An 18118-nucleotide genomic window follows, 5' to 3' on the forward strand; every position below is an offset into this window, starting at 1 on the left:
GGCACGAAACTATCTCTGCCGCTAATTGAGGGACTCTGGAAAGGGTTTCCAAACCTAATGCCTTTAGTTTCTTCCTCTGTTAAAAATAGGTTATGAATTAATATATATTATATATGTAGTATATTATATGTATGTATACATAAAATAGTACATATAAATTAGTATTATATAGATACTATTAGTAACATATAACATATATAATATATATTAGATGCCATGCTGTTCATTCTTTGTCTCTAAAATGCGGTTGGGTGGCCTCTGTGCCTTTGCCCATGTTTTAATCCATCTTAAAGTGTGTGTCAGAATTTCTTCACTTTTTAAGGCAAGATAATATTCCGTTGTATCTATATGCCACATGTGTTTATCCATCCGTCCATTGATCCACATTTGGGTAACTTCCACCTTCTGGCTATTGTGAACAGTGCTGCAGTGAATGGGGTGTATAGATACCTGTTTTGAGTCTCTGGCAATTCATACTTTAAAAAAAGTGCATTTTGAAAGATAAAAGTATCTTAACACATTTTTTTTTTTAAAGGGAGGGGTTCAGCTATCATCTAGATCTTAAAATCTCATAGGCACGTCTTGGGGAAACATTAGTTTATCTGAATCATGCCCATCCTTTTAGACCTGCTCTAATCCTCTTGATTTAGCTGGAGCATTCTCAGACCTTTGCAATTCATAGTGACCTTGCCTTTATTTAAACCCAAAGCGCTCCAGTAAGATAAGATGACTAATGACTCATTTAGCCAAGAATCACCTAAATCCCATTTCATCTGTTTTGGTGGCTAGAGTAGTTGACTCTTAAAATGTTGTTTTATGATATAGTCTCACCTCCTAAGCACTGTTGTGAGCTCTGCAGGGGCAGACACCACAGGAGTGTCTTATATTTCCCACTGTGCTTTACACAGTGTTTTGTATAAAGAAGTACTACATTTGTTGCTTGCTTGTTAAATGGTTGTAGCCTAAATTCCAGGCAATCAGTGCAGTTGTGCAGCCTTGTGAATGGTTACTTTTACCTGAGTCCTCACTCATCCTGGCTGTGAAATGTTATTACTTCAGAGGTGAGAATAACATGGCTTGGGCACACCGGGCCTTGGAGGAGTCTCAACATTCATTAATATTTCTTTGATTTCATTTTAGGCTAACTAATTGGCATTAAGTATGATATTTAAATACTGCCTGTTGCATTGCCACTTTCCTAGTTTATTTCCCTGAAGTTAAGAATGGTTATTGAGACAGGCACCATGGGCTTAGACAGAGTAGGGTGAAGTCCTCTGGAAAAAGCAAGGCAGGATAAATATAGTCAGAGCTGTGTAACTATGTGCAAAGAAACCCCCTCCCAAAACTCATGCTAAACATTAAGCTCTAGAGTCATTCTTCAGTGAGATCAGTTAATATTCCCCAGGTAGAGGAAAGTATCTCATTTGCAATAATGTGTAAGGTTCACTTTAGCATGCTAAAAGGCCCAGGCCTATATGCTGTTTTTCCTCAGATCTGATCAGGTGATTTGCAACCTGGGCAATTAATAATGGCAAGCAAGCCCAGCCATAAACAACATAGTAAAAGCAGGAAAGATTCCATCTTAGATTGCCTTTTAAACTCTTTAGCAAACAGACAATAACTCAGCCCACCTTGAAGGCAGGGCAGGCATTCTTGATGACTGATATGCTCCTAGACCAAGAAGCTGCTATTCTTCGAAATAAATTTGCAGTACATTTCTTATATTAATTTTGCGGAATTACCTGGAGGACTGATGAGAAAAGCGACTTAATATCTCATCAAGAATAAACATTCTAAGACCATTTAACAAGTCCTCACCCCTAAGCCCTTTATCACATTCCCGAAAATCCTCAACTGCCTATAAAACCCCTAGACAGTGCACAACTATGGGCTCTCTTGTCCCCTGGCATGAGCCAGGAGCTCTGTCCTCTCATTTTATCTCTAAATAAAAGCCTCTCCCTGGCTTTCCTACCTTGAGTGTTTGCTAAGTTCATTCTTTGACTTCATGAACAAGGACCCTGGCATCATTATGATACCAGGCCTTGCACTTCTTCATGATACAAGCCTAGCCTTTGTGTGCTTGGACAAACACTTAAAAAACTGCTGAGGTGAAAACTTTTCCCTCTAACGAGTCGACCCCCCACCTTGTTTATTTCTGGTGATAGAAGGGTTTCAGCAGTGCCCCGATAGTCAACTAGGAGGCTGCTGCCCAATTCTCTATTGTATGAAAGTGAAGACGCTGTTGTAGGTTTTGTGCAGTGCAAGTTGCCTGTGATGAGGCTTCCCAGGCCTAACAGACAGCATGGATTGTGTGTCCTAATGAAAAGGGAACAGATTCTTGGCTCCTTGTCCTGATTCCAGTTTTGTTAGTAATGTGGTCATACCACATAACTTCTTTATGGAGAATCATGTCTATCTCATAGGGATTTAGGAAGAGGTTAGTCAAAAGGTGTTTATGTGTGTGTTATATGCCACTTGAACACGCTTGGGGAGTGAGTTTTTAAGTTGCTGTAGACAGTAAACAAATCACTAAAATTCATCGTGAAGAGAATCAGGAAGCTGGTAGGTAGGCAGATGGGAGGTTTCGTTAGCGTTTCAGGAAGGCAGGGGCTTAAAAAGTATATTTTGGCAGGATTCGATATCAGGAAAAAAGCAACAAAGTCACCATCGTGAAAATGAGTCATTGTAGGATTTCTTTACGTGTATTTTATAGTTTAGTTAGAGTTTTATTTTCAATTTCATACAGCAAATTGAAATGTAAACTTTCAGGGGTTAGTGCTTCTGAGGATGTTAACGTAGCCCTGGGAGGTCTATGATATGTAAGATGTGAAACTATCCTGACTTTCCTGTGTATGTATACTAATGTTTCATTTGTCTGGCATGGTAGAGGAATGTATATTTCTGCATAATTGAGACTCACAAAATATTAAAAGTGTGCTTCACTATTTACCTTGAAAAAATGTTTTTGGTAAGGTGCCTTTCCAAAATGTGTTGCATATATCCTTGTGATGCAAAGCGGAGTACAGTCTCTGATTTTGGCCCTGGACTGGTGTGCTGCCTCCCGGCCCAGTGCTGTGGTAAAGCGCTAGGCCCCGCTGAGCTGAGCTGTTGGCTCTTACACTAATGGTTCTTCATTTTTACACTTTTAGAAATGATTTCTATCACTTCTTGCTCCTTCTCTTTCTTTCTTTGTTGATTCTCTTTCTGTCTATCTCTTCCTTTTTCCATTAGTGACCATTGTTTCTTTCCTTAGGGTGGGAGTTCTTAACCTGGTATGTCAACTGTGTGCCAACTTTTACATGCATGAAATATATGTGCTTTTCTGGGGAGAAGGTTCATGACTTTCATTGGCATCTCAAAGGGACCAACAACCAAAAAAAGTTAAAGAGTGCTCTGAAGCAATATTTTTCAAATTTTAGGTTTTAGCCTGTGAATGGGTGATGAAATTGATTTAGTGGGTTAGGATCAGCAGTTTAAAAATTTTTTCTCATGAATAGAATTGAACAGAGAGTATCAGTGCATCACATATGACAATATTTATGGTTTTGTGAAATTTTTATTTCATATACATGTCTGTGTGTCTATGTAAACATGAAATTTTATTTTTTTAAGTATGATTGATGTACAATATTGTATTGGTCTCATATGCAACATAGTGATTTGACAATTAGATACATTATTAAATGCTCACCCCAATGAGTGTAGTTACCACCTGTCAACACAGAAGGATGTTACAGAATTGACTATATTGTCTATGCTGTACTTTCATCTCCATGACTAATTTGTATTATGATTGAGATTTTGTGCCTCTTTATCCCCTTCATCTCTTTCACCCACACACCCCAAGAAAATTTTCTTACAGTGAGCCCTAGTCATACATTTACAGTACATTGATATAGAGTGGCCCTAATTTATAGGCGTTGCTGCTGTCTCTGTAGTGTACTGAGATACCATACGCTGAGCTTATCAGAAATGTGGCTAAAATGAAAGTGTGAAACTAGAAGGATATTTTTTCTTTTTGAAGTGTTTGCAGACTTAATTACATAGGAAAGGTTAAAGGAGAGAGTAAGATAAAAGCAGGATTACTGTAATTGAGAATAAAACCTGGTCCTGGGAGTCCTTGAAGGTGAAGTCCATAAGCAGTGGGTTTTTCAACCCTGGTTGCACATTACTTTTATCTGGGGAGACTTTAAGAGATGTGAGTGCCTGGCCCCTTCCAGACATTGATATGGAGTCTCTGAGGAAGGGTTCTGGGAGAACTTCCTTACAGAATAAGGTACATGGCCTTTGAGTTACATCCATCAGGGGTCTTTCTTCTGGGTTCCACATCGTGGACTGCAGAGTGGAGGTTTCTGGATGCACGTCCTCCAGAGAAGACGTCAGTTTTCACTGTGATCACATTAGGGATAGTCCAGCACTAGTAGGCGTCCATTCCAGAATGCTAGAGATATCTGAAGTATGAAGATGGAGAGTGCCTTGACTTTGGAGTGTTTGTACATTCTTGACTTAATGTCTGCCCTTGAGAAGTGAAAGTACAAGCTTGCTAATTGAATGTGTCATTTACAGAAAGACAGAGCTTTTCCTCTCCCCCTTTCATTTGTCCTTTCTGTCCTTGTTTTCTTCTCTTCCCTCTCCCTCTTCCTTGCTTTCCCTTCCCTCTCCTCTCCTGGGTGTCAGAGGCTGGCCCCACAGAGCAGTGGGAATGCAGGGAGTGCTCCATTGTCACCGGGGTGGTGTACACACACCAGAGGACCTGGGTGGGGTGGTGGACTAGGAGGTGGCCGGGTGGTTAGGAGGTTGGTTACACTGAATCGATAAGTACATTGATTGAGCAAATACATACCTGTGCGTGCATGCTGCACACATACAGACATCACTGAGGGTAATGAGCCAGACTCGTCTCTGTTAGAAAAGGTAGATGTAACCTGATTGGTAAGTAGTCTTGCCCATTATGTGGAGACCTTTTCAGTGTGATTAGCCTAGTAGAAGGAGTCCTCTGGCATTGTAGAGTAGGAATTTCTCTGTGAGTCCGTTGGGCATGTGGACCAGGTTGAAGTGTGAGCACAGCCGTGGAAGTGGCCTGGTGGGCCTGAACCAAGCTGCTGGAGGCCCTTTATGGGTCCTCTTGGTTGTGGCACCATCTGAGCCCCAGAGTAGCTTGCTGGTGCTAGATGTAGGACGCACTCCAAATTCCAATTGAGTAAGTGCACCCATTTTGCAGCTCCCTTTTCTAAAGGTTTTCAGTGCACTTCTTTCTTTTCTTTATCTCTTTAGCATATTCAGAGTAAAAAGGACACATAATGCCCAGCCCTTTTATGCACATATTGGACTTTAAGAAGCTCTGTGTCTTATCTCCAACTTCTTAATTCCAAAGGTTGCTTAATAAGTTAGTTTACTATCCTTTTAGAGCATGATGCAGTATGAAAATGCAAACTTTGAATAAAATGCAGTTGCTTGTTAAAATTATGAAGTATATAATTTCTAAGTCCAAAGTTAATTGATGTAAAAATGAACTGTCAGGTCACTATTGTTCTGATCCCCAAGTAGAAGGTTTAATCTGGTATTGCAGTTTCCTGAATGTGGAATAGGTAGCTGCCTAACACTAGAGTAGAACCATAACCTGCACCCAGCCAATCAGCTGCGATCAGGAATGTCTTTGATCAGAGAAAGAACGGTTGTGACTATCAACATTCAACTGTATTCTGTTGGCACATATGGGAATTTAAATCTTTGACTAGTGCACACAGAACCTTCAAGGAAGAAACCCATGAAGAGCAAGTGCAGGTATCGTAGTAGAGGACAAACCTAGGAGTTTAACATTAGAGGATATGTATCTGAAACACACACATGAAGTGGAATGGAGAGAGAGCACGATTTCTTTGGCGTATTCGACTGATGAGGCTTGTTCTGCTTGGCCTCTTTCCTGACTTGTTAAGCTGTGTTGATGAATCAGTAATTGTTGCTGTGTAACAAACCACTCCCCCACAATTAATGGCTTAAAATAATCGTCATTTATTTGTGCACAGTTCTCAGGGATAGCAATTGAGGCTGAGTTCAGGTTGCTGTGTCTTTTGCTGGTCTCTCCTGGGATCATGCATGTGGCTTTAGGCATCTGGTGGCCTGCCTGGGGCTGGACGGTTTGGAATAGCCTGATGCATGTGTCTGATGGTCGCCAGGCAATGTAGTTCAGGGTAGCCTGTCCAGCAGGCCAGCTCAAGCTCACTCATACCATGGGTTCCCATCAGTCATAAAAAGCGGGGGCACATCCTCATACACAATCACCTTTTCAAGCCTCTGCTTGTGTCTTATCTTATAATGTCCCTTTGGTCAAATCAAGTCACATAGACAAGAAGGGGTGGGGAAATAAACTCTCTCTCAATGAAAAGAGTGGCAAAGTCACATTTCAAAAGGGCTGTGCATACAGGGGTGGAAGGAACTGTTTCAGCCATCTTTGCAAACAGTCTACTACAGGAAGACAAGGAACCTGAGGGGAAAGAATATAGTTCAAGGTTTTGTTCAGTGGCAACACATGGCATCCAGGTTTAATGAAATGCTAGGTACTGTATACAGTGTACTTGCTATTATATTTTAACAGAGGAATAATTGGAAGAGAGTTAGTGATTTGTACTGTCCACTTCCTTACTGATGAACAGGCCCTGTAACAATCTGTCATTCAATTAATAAATATTTGTGGGACATTATCAATGGGCCAGACCTGTTCTAGGTGATAGGGAAACAGCTAGGGATAAAAGCATGCATAATTCAGTATGTGTAAAAGCCAAAAGTAACAAAGAGAAATTTATAACTTAGTAATATGACTTTTGGTTTTGAGTTTAAGGCAGCATTTTGTTCTCTGTGCAAGAATGCCACAAAGACAGATTTTTATCAAGAAGTTAGCCACTGTGAAATTTGGTTTTAAAGAGCAACTTGATAATTAGTCCCTCTGCTAACAGCAAATATGTATTTTAATTATTGTATTGAAGAAATTATCAAAAGGAGATTCATATACTTTTCTGGTAAAGAAGGTGGATCTTTCAATCAACAGATATTAAAGGAATAACCAATCATTGTATTCTCATATCTACTGATGTAACTAATTCTAGTATATTCGTTAGAAGCTATTCAGACAATTTTTCAGTCTCCTGCATCTAACATCTCCTTGCCCAGGTAGTTTGGAATGGGGAAAGCTCTTGGAAAAAGTCTTACCTAAATGGGAAAATTAGGAATTTGGAGTCATCTCTTGTCAGGCCAGGTTAATTGGGCCCTAGTGATAGAATGTCAGCAATAGATGCAAAAGAGTTACATGGGAACTGAGAGCTCTTTCACAGCAGTGGGCTTGCCTACTCATGATAAGATTGTAGTCTTATAAGATGAAAGTATATGTGAAAATGACCTGTTCAGTTTTCCAGGTTGGGAGAAAAGTCTTTTATAATTAGAATAATTGTGATCCGTGTTAAACAAAAATTGGAACATTTCTACTGTTCTGTTATTCTGTTTAATTTTCAAGGAAGATAAGACAATCTCCTTGAATCAAGTGGTGGCAATACTGAAAAACTTGTTCTAAAATGCCACCTTTTGTTGCATGATATAGGAAAGGTTGGGAAAGATAGAAGTGACCTTTTTTCTTGTTATTTCTTTCAAAATTTTTTATTACATATGCATCTGTTGACATCCTCCCCCCACTTTTAATTAAAAATTTTTTTTTTATTAAAGTGTCATTGATATACAGTCTTATTAAAGTTTCACATGAACAACATTGTGGTTTCAACATTTACCCCTATTAACAAAATTGCAGTCCCTGTCCATCAGCGTAGTAAGATGCTATACTGTCTTCCGCGTAATCTACCTGTATTGTGATTGTGAATTATAGTGACCCTTAATCCTCTTCTTCCTCCCTCCCCACCCTTCCCAGCCTCTTCCCTTTGGTAACCACTAGTCCCTTCTTGGAGTCTGTGAGTCTGCTGTTGTTTTGTTCCTTCAGTTTTGCTTTGTTGTTGTACTCCACAGATGAGTGAAATCATTTGGTACTTGTCTTTCTCCGCCTGGCGTATTTCACTGAGCATAATACCCTTTAGCTCCATCCATGTTGTTGCAAATGGTAGGATTTCTTTTCTTTTTATGGCTAAATAATATTCCATTGTATGTATGTACCACATCTTCTTTATCCATTCATCTATTGATAGACACTTAGATTGCTTCCATATCTTGGCTATTGTAAATAGTGCTGTGATAAACATAGGGGTGCATATGTCTTTTTCCTAGGAGTGGGATTCCTGGGTCAAATGGTATTTCTAGTTTTAGTTTTTTGAGGAACCTCCATATTGCTTTCCACAATGGTTGCACCAATTTGCATTCCTACCAACAGTGCAGAAGGGTTCCCCTTTCTCTGCATCCTCCCCCATGTTTATGATGTTGAAACTGAAAGGGAAAACAGAGCTGTTAAGATGAATTACTAAGTTACTTCTGCCTGTGGCATTGTGCTAGTTGTACAAAGTGAACTAAACCCACACTATTTTTGCTGTCAGGATTATTTAAGATCGAAATGGTAAGGAAGACAGTGTTCTGGTTTGTGGTGTGAGAGTGTTATTGTCTGCTAAAATACAGCATTAATCCCTCCAAAAAGTACATTTAAATTCTATATATTAAATTTAAATATGGTATTAAGTGTACTTGCTTCAGAAAGTACATTAAAATTCTGATGTTAGGATGAATTAGAAATAATATGAAATTATGTTGTTTGAATGCCCAAGGGATGACTGTGGCTCTAATACTGAATTGTATGTGGCTAGAGCCCATTGTTAATATTGACAGGCTTGTGTAAGGCAGCCCCAAGTCATGGCCTATTTGATAGAGATGGGTGTGGGCGGGGAGGAAGGGAAGCCCTGGGTTACTGTAGGCTGAGACAGGAGGGTAAAGATGAGAGAAGGGAATGAAACACCAGTTCTAATTGGAATCAGGGGAAGCATAGTTCTGGCTCAAAATTAGCCATGGTTGGTGACAAAATTTTTGGCAAGTATGATAGGGCTTTGGAGAACTTTTATCCAGGATCATAAATTATCTAGAGATTAATTTTGAAAGGTACTTTCAATGTATAAATCTGTATTTTCCATTTGTCAGCAAAATGAACAAACAGTATTGACTATCTGTCTTCAGAGATATAAAGTGTTTTTGAAAAGTATAAATGAATGGTCAGGCTGTATGAGTGTTGTTTTGAAAAGGGTGAAACCATGCGACACTAAGATGTAAAATGGTAAAATACATCCTTTGTGCTAATGGCTACATTTTATTCCTTTTTCTGCAGACATACATTGGAAGTGTGGTTATATCTGTTAACCCATACCGGTCATTGCCCATTTATTCACCAGAGAAAGTGGAAGATTATAGGAATAGAAATTTTTATGAACTGAGCCCTCACATGTAAGTACAGTATTAAAGCATCAAGTTTCTCTTTCACTATAGAGATGTGTAGTTGACAGATGTGTCCAGCTGTTTCCTTTGCGTCTCAGGAAAATGTTTGAGTCATTTTTTTTCATTGGAAGAAGGAATGCGGAAGTTAATTGTTAGGCCTTTGTTGAAATTTTTAAAAAGGCAGAATATTCCACTTGGTGTCATGTTCTTTAAAATATTTGGGTACAGTAGAAATATTTTCTGTTAAAATTTTGGCATAAGTAGCAGCTGCTACTAATTATTTTTACAAATAAAATAGAAAGCTGCACTGTTTATTCTTAAAAAGAGCCCAAGCAACATTTTCATACTCTTGTTGGGTCAAGAAAGATCGCAATTGTTGGGTTGTGTAATGGATTGTGAGTAAAAGAAATAAATATTACTTTCAGTTTATAATCTTCATGGACATTGTACATCAGATGTGTGCATTAGGCCAATGATTTCACCTTCCCTAAAGTGAGTCACTTGTTTGATTTTTCTGAAGGTCACTTGTTAGTGTAAATAATAATCCACAGTAATTACATAGTGCTGAGGTTGAGAAACCCTTGAGTTTTACATGGATTCTAGCAGAAAATAGTTTTCTCTCTGACTGAAGGTGGACTCTCTTAATTTTCATAGAAAATAAAACCTAATCATTGAACATATATAACATGTCCAGATGTTTATTTTAGTTTCTCTTGATAGTATACAGTGGGCTCTTTGGGCTGTTTGGAACTAAAGGTTTAAATTATTTGTGAAAATGGTTATTAAAAGCTCAACACTTATATATGTTACCAATCAGGCAGATTCTGATGATTCAGTTTTTTCTAGAGGTAGATTTTGCAAGTTATTTTGTTTCATTTTCCCTTAACAAAAACAAAATCTGAAATTTGTTTTAGAAAGTTGTTCCTGTAATGAAATCCCTCTAATGAAATACTTTATTTGGTGCCTGAATATTTATTTTAAATACTAGGCCTTGAAGCCGTGTTTCTCAAAGTAAGACGTTTGGAACAGCTCTTCCAGAATCCCCCAGGAGCTTTTGAAAAATCTAGTTTCCTGTTTTTCCTTGTTATCTCTAAAAAGCCAGGAATTTACATAGTTTCATAAACTTTCCAAGTAATTCTTACGTACATGCAAGTTTGCAAACATGTTATTTTAGATGTATGTTTACAAATGTTTTCCTTTCCTTGCCAATTTACTGCAAATCTTGAGCCTTTACAAAAGCATTAATAGTAATATAATAATAATAATGGCTTGTGTTTATTGTGTATTTACTATGTGCAGGTATTATTCTAAATACTTTACATTATTATAACTCACTTCTTTCTCAAAATAATCCTGTGAGGGAGGTACTCTTATAAATGGTGAAATTATCACAAAAAGACAAGTAATTTATCCAAAACCACACCGCTCATGGGTGGGAAGGCAGCATATGAAAACAGTCCTGTGCTGAGCCTCTCAGCTAGAAGTGGGTTCCTCCACTTTCACGTTAGGCCCTCTTACTGTGTACTTCTGTCCCCCTGCCCTGGAGCATCTGTGTTCCCTCAGCCTGGGTTCTCCAAGAGAACCTTAGCTGTGCCTCAGTTTACCTCCAGAAACTGCATGCCAGTCTTCCATTTGCTGTGTAAATCTCCACTTTAGGGATGTTTAAGTATATAATAAGCATCTATTCTAGAACATAAAAGTTCAAGCCCTGGAATAACACTTTTTTACCTCTGCCCCTGAAAGATTCCTGTGAGATGATACCGCTACTGTAGTTAACCCCTCCTGTGCCCTCTAAGGAAAACAACCACAACCAGCAGTAAAGTAGAATAAATTCCTAATGTGCTTAGGATAAAGGCAAAAATATTTTACCATGATCTCCAAAACACTGTGTCTGAGGTGCAGGTACGATCTTACCAAAAGGACCTGAATTTGCTAGCTTCTTATCTCACTCCCCTCCCTGTCTGGCTTTGTTCTTTCAGTCCTCCCTACATTTCTTCTCGCTGAGTCATTTTTACACATTCTGTGCCTTCTGTCTGGAATGCTTTTCCTTCCCTTTTCCCCAAGGCAACTTCTGATACACCTTTAGATCTCAGATTGCAAGAGACCTCCTCAGGGAAGAGCTGCCCTTCTCCCTTGCCTGCCAAGGTCAAATCTGTTGCTCTTGCCACAGTTAAAATTTAACATTTCTTTATGAAATTATTTGATTCATGTCAGCTTCACCTGCCATACCAGCTTTTGTTCACCATAATGTACCTGGAAATAAGTGTTCAAAACATACTGAGCAGGACTCGGTTTTGAGTCCCAGCACTTCCTTTTACAAGCAATGTAATCTTAAGCAAATTACTTGAGAAAACTTCAACTCAGAAATCAAGTAATTTGTTCTATTCAAAGGGAAATAATCATAAGATTTTTGTGAGGGATAAGTATCTAGTACATATTTAGGTAATGTAATTATCTGGTATATGTAAAGTGCTCTGGTTAAGTGCTTAGCATGGAATCTGCCACGGTCCTGTAGTAAAAGATAGCTGCTGCCATCTGCTATTAACAGTGATAATTATAATTATTATAATAATGAGATGTGTAGAACACATTTCCAACATTCTAACATGCCCTTTTTTTTACCACTTTCTCTTTCATGGTGGGACACTTCCTTTAATCCATTTTTCTGTGTTATTCTTTGTAAATGTCCATATTTGACAGTATCTGAAACAGGGTCAGTGCTAGCTAGCTAAGTTCCCTACTAAAACCCAGCCTGACATTTTCAGTGGGATTTTTGTGGCATAATAGGTAGGGTAAGACAAGTTTAGGCTTTTGATGCATTCTAATCATAACTATTTCAGGAATCTGGTTCCAGTTTGAATAAAGAAGAACTTAAGCAGCTGCTCTGACTTATACTTTGAAAATTTTGCCAATTAATTTACCCCAGATTACATCTGGAATTTAATTTGACTTGTTCCTTGTTGTTCTGTAAAACATCCAGAAATGGTCTTTCTTTAAGTTTCAGACAGTTGAAAAATATTTACATTCCATCCAAGTACATGACTTTGAAATAGCAGAGAAGTATGACTGAGTAAAATGAAAATAGGGAGTGGCTTCTTACCTGTATTCCTTTTCAACAACAGTGGTATGTTGCCATGCCTCCTCTGCTCCCTTCTCTGAGCTCCTGTGCCCTTTATGTTTGGAGCCACACCTTGAGTGTGTTATCATTGGGTGGCATGTCCAGAGAAATGCTGAACCCCTGCCCCCCCGGTCCCTGCACCTTGGCTGCTTAGATGACCCCATTGCCTTTCTAATTGTTTAAGAAGTATCTTTGTAGTTTTCAAATTCTTCGCACATAAGGCATTTTTAAAATTTATCCCAGTGAGGACTTAGAACACTTCAGACAGCTCAGTAATTGCATTTATGGAGAACTGCCTCAGATCGCCAGACCTCAAAGAGAGGAAAGGATGATAGGGCAGAGATGAGGGAAATTCTTGAACTGTTTAATCTCTCTCCACTCAGTAGCACCATGATGATTTCTGATATTTTAGTTATCTAATCCACTCGCCTTTTGTTGGGTGATTGATTGCCTTTTGACCTTGCCACAGTAGATACAGTTTATCACCATCAGATGGCTCTTCCTAAAATTGGATCCTGCATCTTCCCTCCCAGAAACCTTCACGGGCTCCCTGTTTGAGTGAACCCTCACTTCCTTGGCTTAGTGTGCTAATTCTCCACAGTCCAGCGTCAGCTCCCCAGCCCCCAGGTCCTTCATGGAACCTTCTGAGTCATAGCCTTTCATGTCTTTTCCTTTCTACCTCTCCCAACCCATAATCCCACCTCTACTGACAAAATCCCTCCAGTCTCCTAGTGTCTGTCTGAAAGGCTTGATCAGCCCCAGCCTAACCCACAAGTGACTTTTCCTGCTTTTGAGTATCCTACATGTCACCCTTCTTACTGTGGTTAATTGTTTACTGTCTCATCCTGTTTACTGAGAGAGAAGCTTCTGTAGGTCAGGAACTTTATCCTGAACATCTCTATGGCTCTCTCAGTGCTTTTCTATTAAGAGCTCAATATCTGTAGAACAAAAGAGATTTTAAATAATTCTTCATTGTATTTTACTTGTATTATCTCATCTCTAACAACTTAAACTATTCTTAGAATATTTGCAGAGTTTATTCAAAACTTCATGCAGTATCATGAGAATCTTTTTCTAATTTTAATAAAAAAGTAAGCTAAAAATTATTTTTATGGTATTCTTTAACCTTGAGTGTTCAAGCTCAGTTTATTCATGGTGTAGAGCACTGACCATCTGATCATATGGAGCACCTAGCCAGGGGAACTTTCCACTGAAAGAAGGAAGAATGCTTGTAGCCCCTGCCGACAACTGCTCCAGGTGGTCACAGCCTAGGAGGGAGCTCAGACTGGAATATAATGTGGTGGCCATGTTACGTTAGGCATTACAAGCACTGTTTGAAGCAAACAATCTCTCCTTTTTAGTAAATGAAAACTTCACAAAAATCTTAAGAACTGAAAATGGCTTAAGACTGAAAAACTTCTGGTTACTTTCACCTAAAAATGGGAAAGTGATTAATAGGAGGATTTGAATTGTGTTCACGTCAGTTGTCCAGACATGAGCCCTCTGTCACTAGGGACTTCTGGCCCCCCAATTTCGTGCCAGACTAATTTTGCAGGACCGTGTGCCATTGAGCTAAGAATGATGTTGCTGAAATGAGTGTGGGTTGTTAATCCTATTGTCATTTTGCTGTATTCAAGGTGAGCACAGTAAGTGTTATAAGGAACATTTCTGGCTACATCTCAAACTGTACCAGTGCTGTGGTTGGGTGTCCACAGCTTAGGATAAGGATCCAGGGCAGAAGATCCAGGCATGGTCCCTTTTATGTTAGCCATGTTTTCGTGTACAACAGAGTTGCAATTCTGTGAATAAAACTGTATTTACTTTAAGAACTTCTATGACAGTTAGATCATAGAAGTTGCATGTATAACTGACTGTGAATGTGCTTTCTCAAGACACGGAGAGGGAGGGAGAGGAGGAGAGAGGGAGGGACAGAATGAATATGTGTGTGTTGACATGATGTCATGTCGCTGAGGCTTTTGTATTATTTCTCCTATTTCACTTTTGGGAAAATTGAGCCTCTAATTAATTCTTTACCTCCCCAGAAACCACTTTCAGAAAAGGATTTTATGCTTTCCCTTCTAGCATTCTTTCTACTTATTGCTTTAGAAAAGTTACTCATTTACTGAGCAAATATTAAGAACTTGCCATGTGCCAGACTCTCTTTTAGGTACTGGGATGCAGTGAAGCCAGCAGATAAAATTCTTGACTTAATGAGGGAGACAGTCCTCAAACTTAAGTATACAAAAGCCAAGATTCTTCAGACTATCAGCTGGGGAAAAGGTAGAGCAGAGGGAGGGAAGTTTTTAAGTGAAAGACAAAATGAATTGAAATAGTAGTCTTAGAAAGCACCTTTGAGCCATATCCTCTCAGGTAGTTGAAGTCAGTAGCTGATAGGTGTGGTCTGGAAGACTTTGCATCTGCTTTGGTTGCTAGACTGCATGAATGACTTGTGCAGAAGCGAATCTGAACTCTTACTGCAGTTTAGATACCTTAAATTAGCATTTCATATAGTGTGACACTATCTTGAAAATAGTTAAAATGGCCCTTTTCCTTTTCTGCATGACTGTTGTGGGTCAAAATAAGCAGTGGCAGTCACTGTGTTAGATTTCAGTCTTGGCAGATACTTGTTTAATTCTGGACAACCATGAATTAGGAAACTTGATTTAGAGAGACTGTGTAGTTTCATATTAGCAGGGTGATGGTGATATGATGGTGAAGGACAGTTAAATTGAAAGCTTCCTGAGTGAGAAGAAACATTTCTGGGCCTAGCACATATTCAGCTTTTATAAGTTCCATGAACTGAACTTAGTACCTTTGACTCTCAATCTTTTATTCTCAGTTTATTGCTTTATTGGGGCTATTAAAAAAAAAAACATTTTCTTTTTTGAAGACATATTCTTGGCAGAAAGAGACCTCAGCTTTCTCTTTTAGATTATGTACCTTTTAAAACTAACATTGGAAGGTTGATTCTACACCACCACAATGTTTCTATCATGAAAAAAAAGAATGCATGTGTTACTTAAAACTGTTTCTATATGTCTGAGAAGTTTCAGAGCCCTAATTCCTACATCCTTAATTAAAATTTATATCACTTTTCACAAACTGCACATCTCAGACTTGAGAGTTTATTTTGAAAAGTCTGTTTGCAAAGCCAAGCACACATTCATACCAGCATACATGATTATTTCAGTGATACCATCTTAAAGGGAAAAGTTTCAGAAAAATAGGTTGCTTCCTGCCAGAATGTTACAGGTCTTTGACAGGCCCTGAGAAATTCTACAACATTCTAGAGAAGACTTATTTCACCCAAAGAGTGGCACTGAGGCCTCAGCCCTGAAAAGGATTAGTCTTAACACTTCCTCCCTGGCAAAGAGAACTGCAGGGACCCACATGGGAAGCCCTGTGTAGAGAGGGTGAGTTGAGGGTGGGTTTGGAGGCTCACCACCTTCATTGCTGAAATAAGAGTCACTGCTGTGGTCTGTTGCTGGGTCTCGTGTGGCTGTAGGACTGGGAAGTGGGGCAAAGGGAGCTGGGTGAGTGTTTAAACAGGGGCTGGCAAATACTAGTCCTGATGCAGGCTGGGGAAATCAGCAAAGCCAGAGATAATAGAAATAGGAGTTCAGAAAAGCATGTAAGGGACCCATGCTTAGGAGACTTGAAAACTAAGAGTGGGTGCTGGGCATGTCGTGGGGCAGAAATCCATGCAGAGGTACCAGCCCTCACTGTCCAGGGTTGCTTTCCTCCCAACTCCAGCCCATCTCAGGGATCCAAATCCCCAAGCAGAGGTGATTGTTCATTTGTTTGATCAACATTGTTAAGCATCTGCGGTATGTGTGAGGTGCTGTTCATGCAGAGGTGAATTTGTCCTTAAGGATGCACAGTCTAAGGTGGGAGGAGACTGATAAATAAATAACTACAGAAGGGAGAGAGCTGCCCTGAAAATGGCGGGAGGTGTGGGGCAACCATGTGCTCTGTCCAACCTGGCCACTCCTGTTATACTCACAGGATTACTGCCAGGGCCCCCTGCACTCCCAGAAGTGTGGGTCTCCTGTGGGCAAGGTGCTGGGGGTATATCCTGGAGGAGGTGGGCAGCCCTGCCTGAGGAGCTGGAGGTTGGGGCAGGGGAGTCTTGAATGATGAGCTGCCACTTAGATAAGGCACAGGATTCTAGGCCCAGGGAACAGTTTTCCCATCAGAAGGATTAGCGAGGCTGTTGATTCAGTCATTCAACATATGTTTTTGAGTGCCTGTCATGCGCCAGGTACTACTAGTTCAGGTACTGGGCAAAATTTCAGCTCTATTAAACATATGTTCTAGCAGGGAAAGAGAGACAATAAACAATAAAATAATAATAATAAAGACATAATAAAGAGATACAATAATAATAATAAATAATAAAGATACAATAATAAAGAGAGACAATAATAATAAAATAAATGGTGTTTTAGATGGTGACAGGTGCTCTGGAGGAACATAAAGCCAAGGAGGGCGATAAAGATTGTGCGGGAATAGGGTGAGAATAAATAGGGTGGCCAAGGAATGCCTTACCGAGATGGGACATTTCAGTAATGTCTTGAAGAGCTATGTAAAGTGCTGGGGGAAGAGTGTTCTAGGTAGGCGGAACAGCATGTGCACAAGTCTGTAGGGGAGACATAAAACATAGAACAACATGGCATGGCAGTGGTCTGAACTCAAGTGGTTTCCAAAGGTTGGAATGTGGGGTGCTAGCTGGGAAGAGGGAAATAATATGTGGCAGAAAAGGAAGAGCAGACATGGGTCATGAAGCGCTCGTGTGCTAAGGATTTGCACTTTGAACCGGCAGAACGGGAGGTCGGCCTTGAGGTGTGAACTGTTCTGGAGGCGCAGAGGGAGAGGAGCTCGAGGAGAGTGAAGCTCAGGGGTCTGGTGGGCTTTGGCAGTGATCTAGGCTAGAAGGGAGAAGGACAGAAGTCCTGGGAATGGCGGGGCATGTCAGCGGCAAGTCTGTAGAACTAGTGGAGGTGACTGGAGGTGGTGAGGAGCGAGGAGGAAGGTGGAGGCTCAGAAAGCAGCCAGTCATGACTCCTGGCTGGGCTGCGGAGCAGGGGACCCAGCAGCTTCCCAAAAGCCACAGCAGCCTGGAGACCGCCTTGTAAAGTGGCGGCTGGTACTTAGAAGAGCGTGGCTTCGGTGGTCTTTTGAAAGAGACTTGGAATAAGGGGGCTTCTTCCCTAGCCTGATTCCCAATTTGGAGACAGAGTAACTTGTCTGAACTTGGGGAAGAGAATGTGTATATAGGCTTACATTCCCAGTATTGGATACCTTCTGCTCATAGGCAGTCAGTCACTCAGCATTTACTGTTTGTAAATGTGCTGCTGAGAGTTTTTAAGTAAAATTTTGAATTTCTCCTGAGCGTATGAATTCACCGTGTAGCTGTTCTATTTTTAAGGAAATCATTTATTCAGGGTCAGTTAGTTGTCCATACCTCTTACATCTTTGGCTGTATGTGGCTTTGACCTGAACTTCCTCTTCAGGACACAGTTACAGTTTGGGAAGCGAGTAGACCAGCTTTGCTGTGCTGCCTCCCCACCCCTGTGTTTTCTGCATTTAGGG

The 18118-nt window shown here is 40.0% G+C and overlaps 1 protein-coding gene across 6 annotated transcripts in view; it reads left to right on the top strand.

Moving 5' to 3' along the window:
- MYO1B (myosin IB) overlaps positions 1-18118 on the top strand; it is a 165060-nt gene that overhangs the window by 36832 nt on the left and 110110 nt on the right. For all 6 annotated transcript variants that reach the window (XM_036927988.2, XM_036927985.2, XM_036927991.2 and 3 more), the window contains exon 3: positions 9302-9417. In XM_036927988.2, the coding sequence (XP_036783883.2) occupies positions 9302-9417 (116 nt within the window). The remainder of the gene's footprint in view (positions 1-9301; positions 9418-18118) is intronic.

Source organism: Manis pentadactyla, chromosome 6 (assembly GCF_030020395.1).
Source record: "Manis pentadactyla isolate mManPen7 chromosome 6, mManPen7.hap1, whole genome shotgun sequence".
Lineage (NCBI taxonomy): Eukaryota > Metazoa > Chordata > Mammalia > Pholidota > Manidae > Manis > Manis pentadactyla.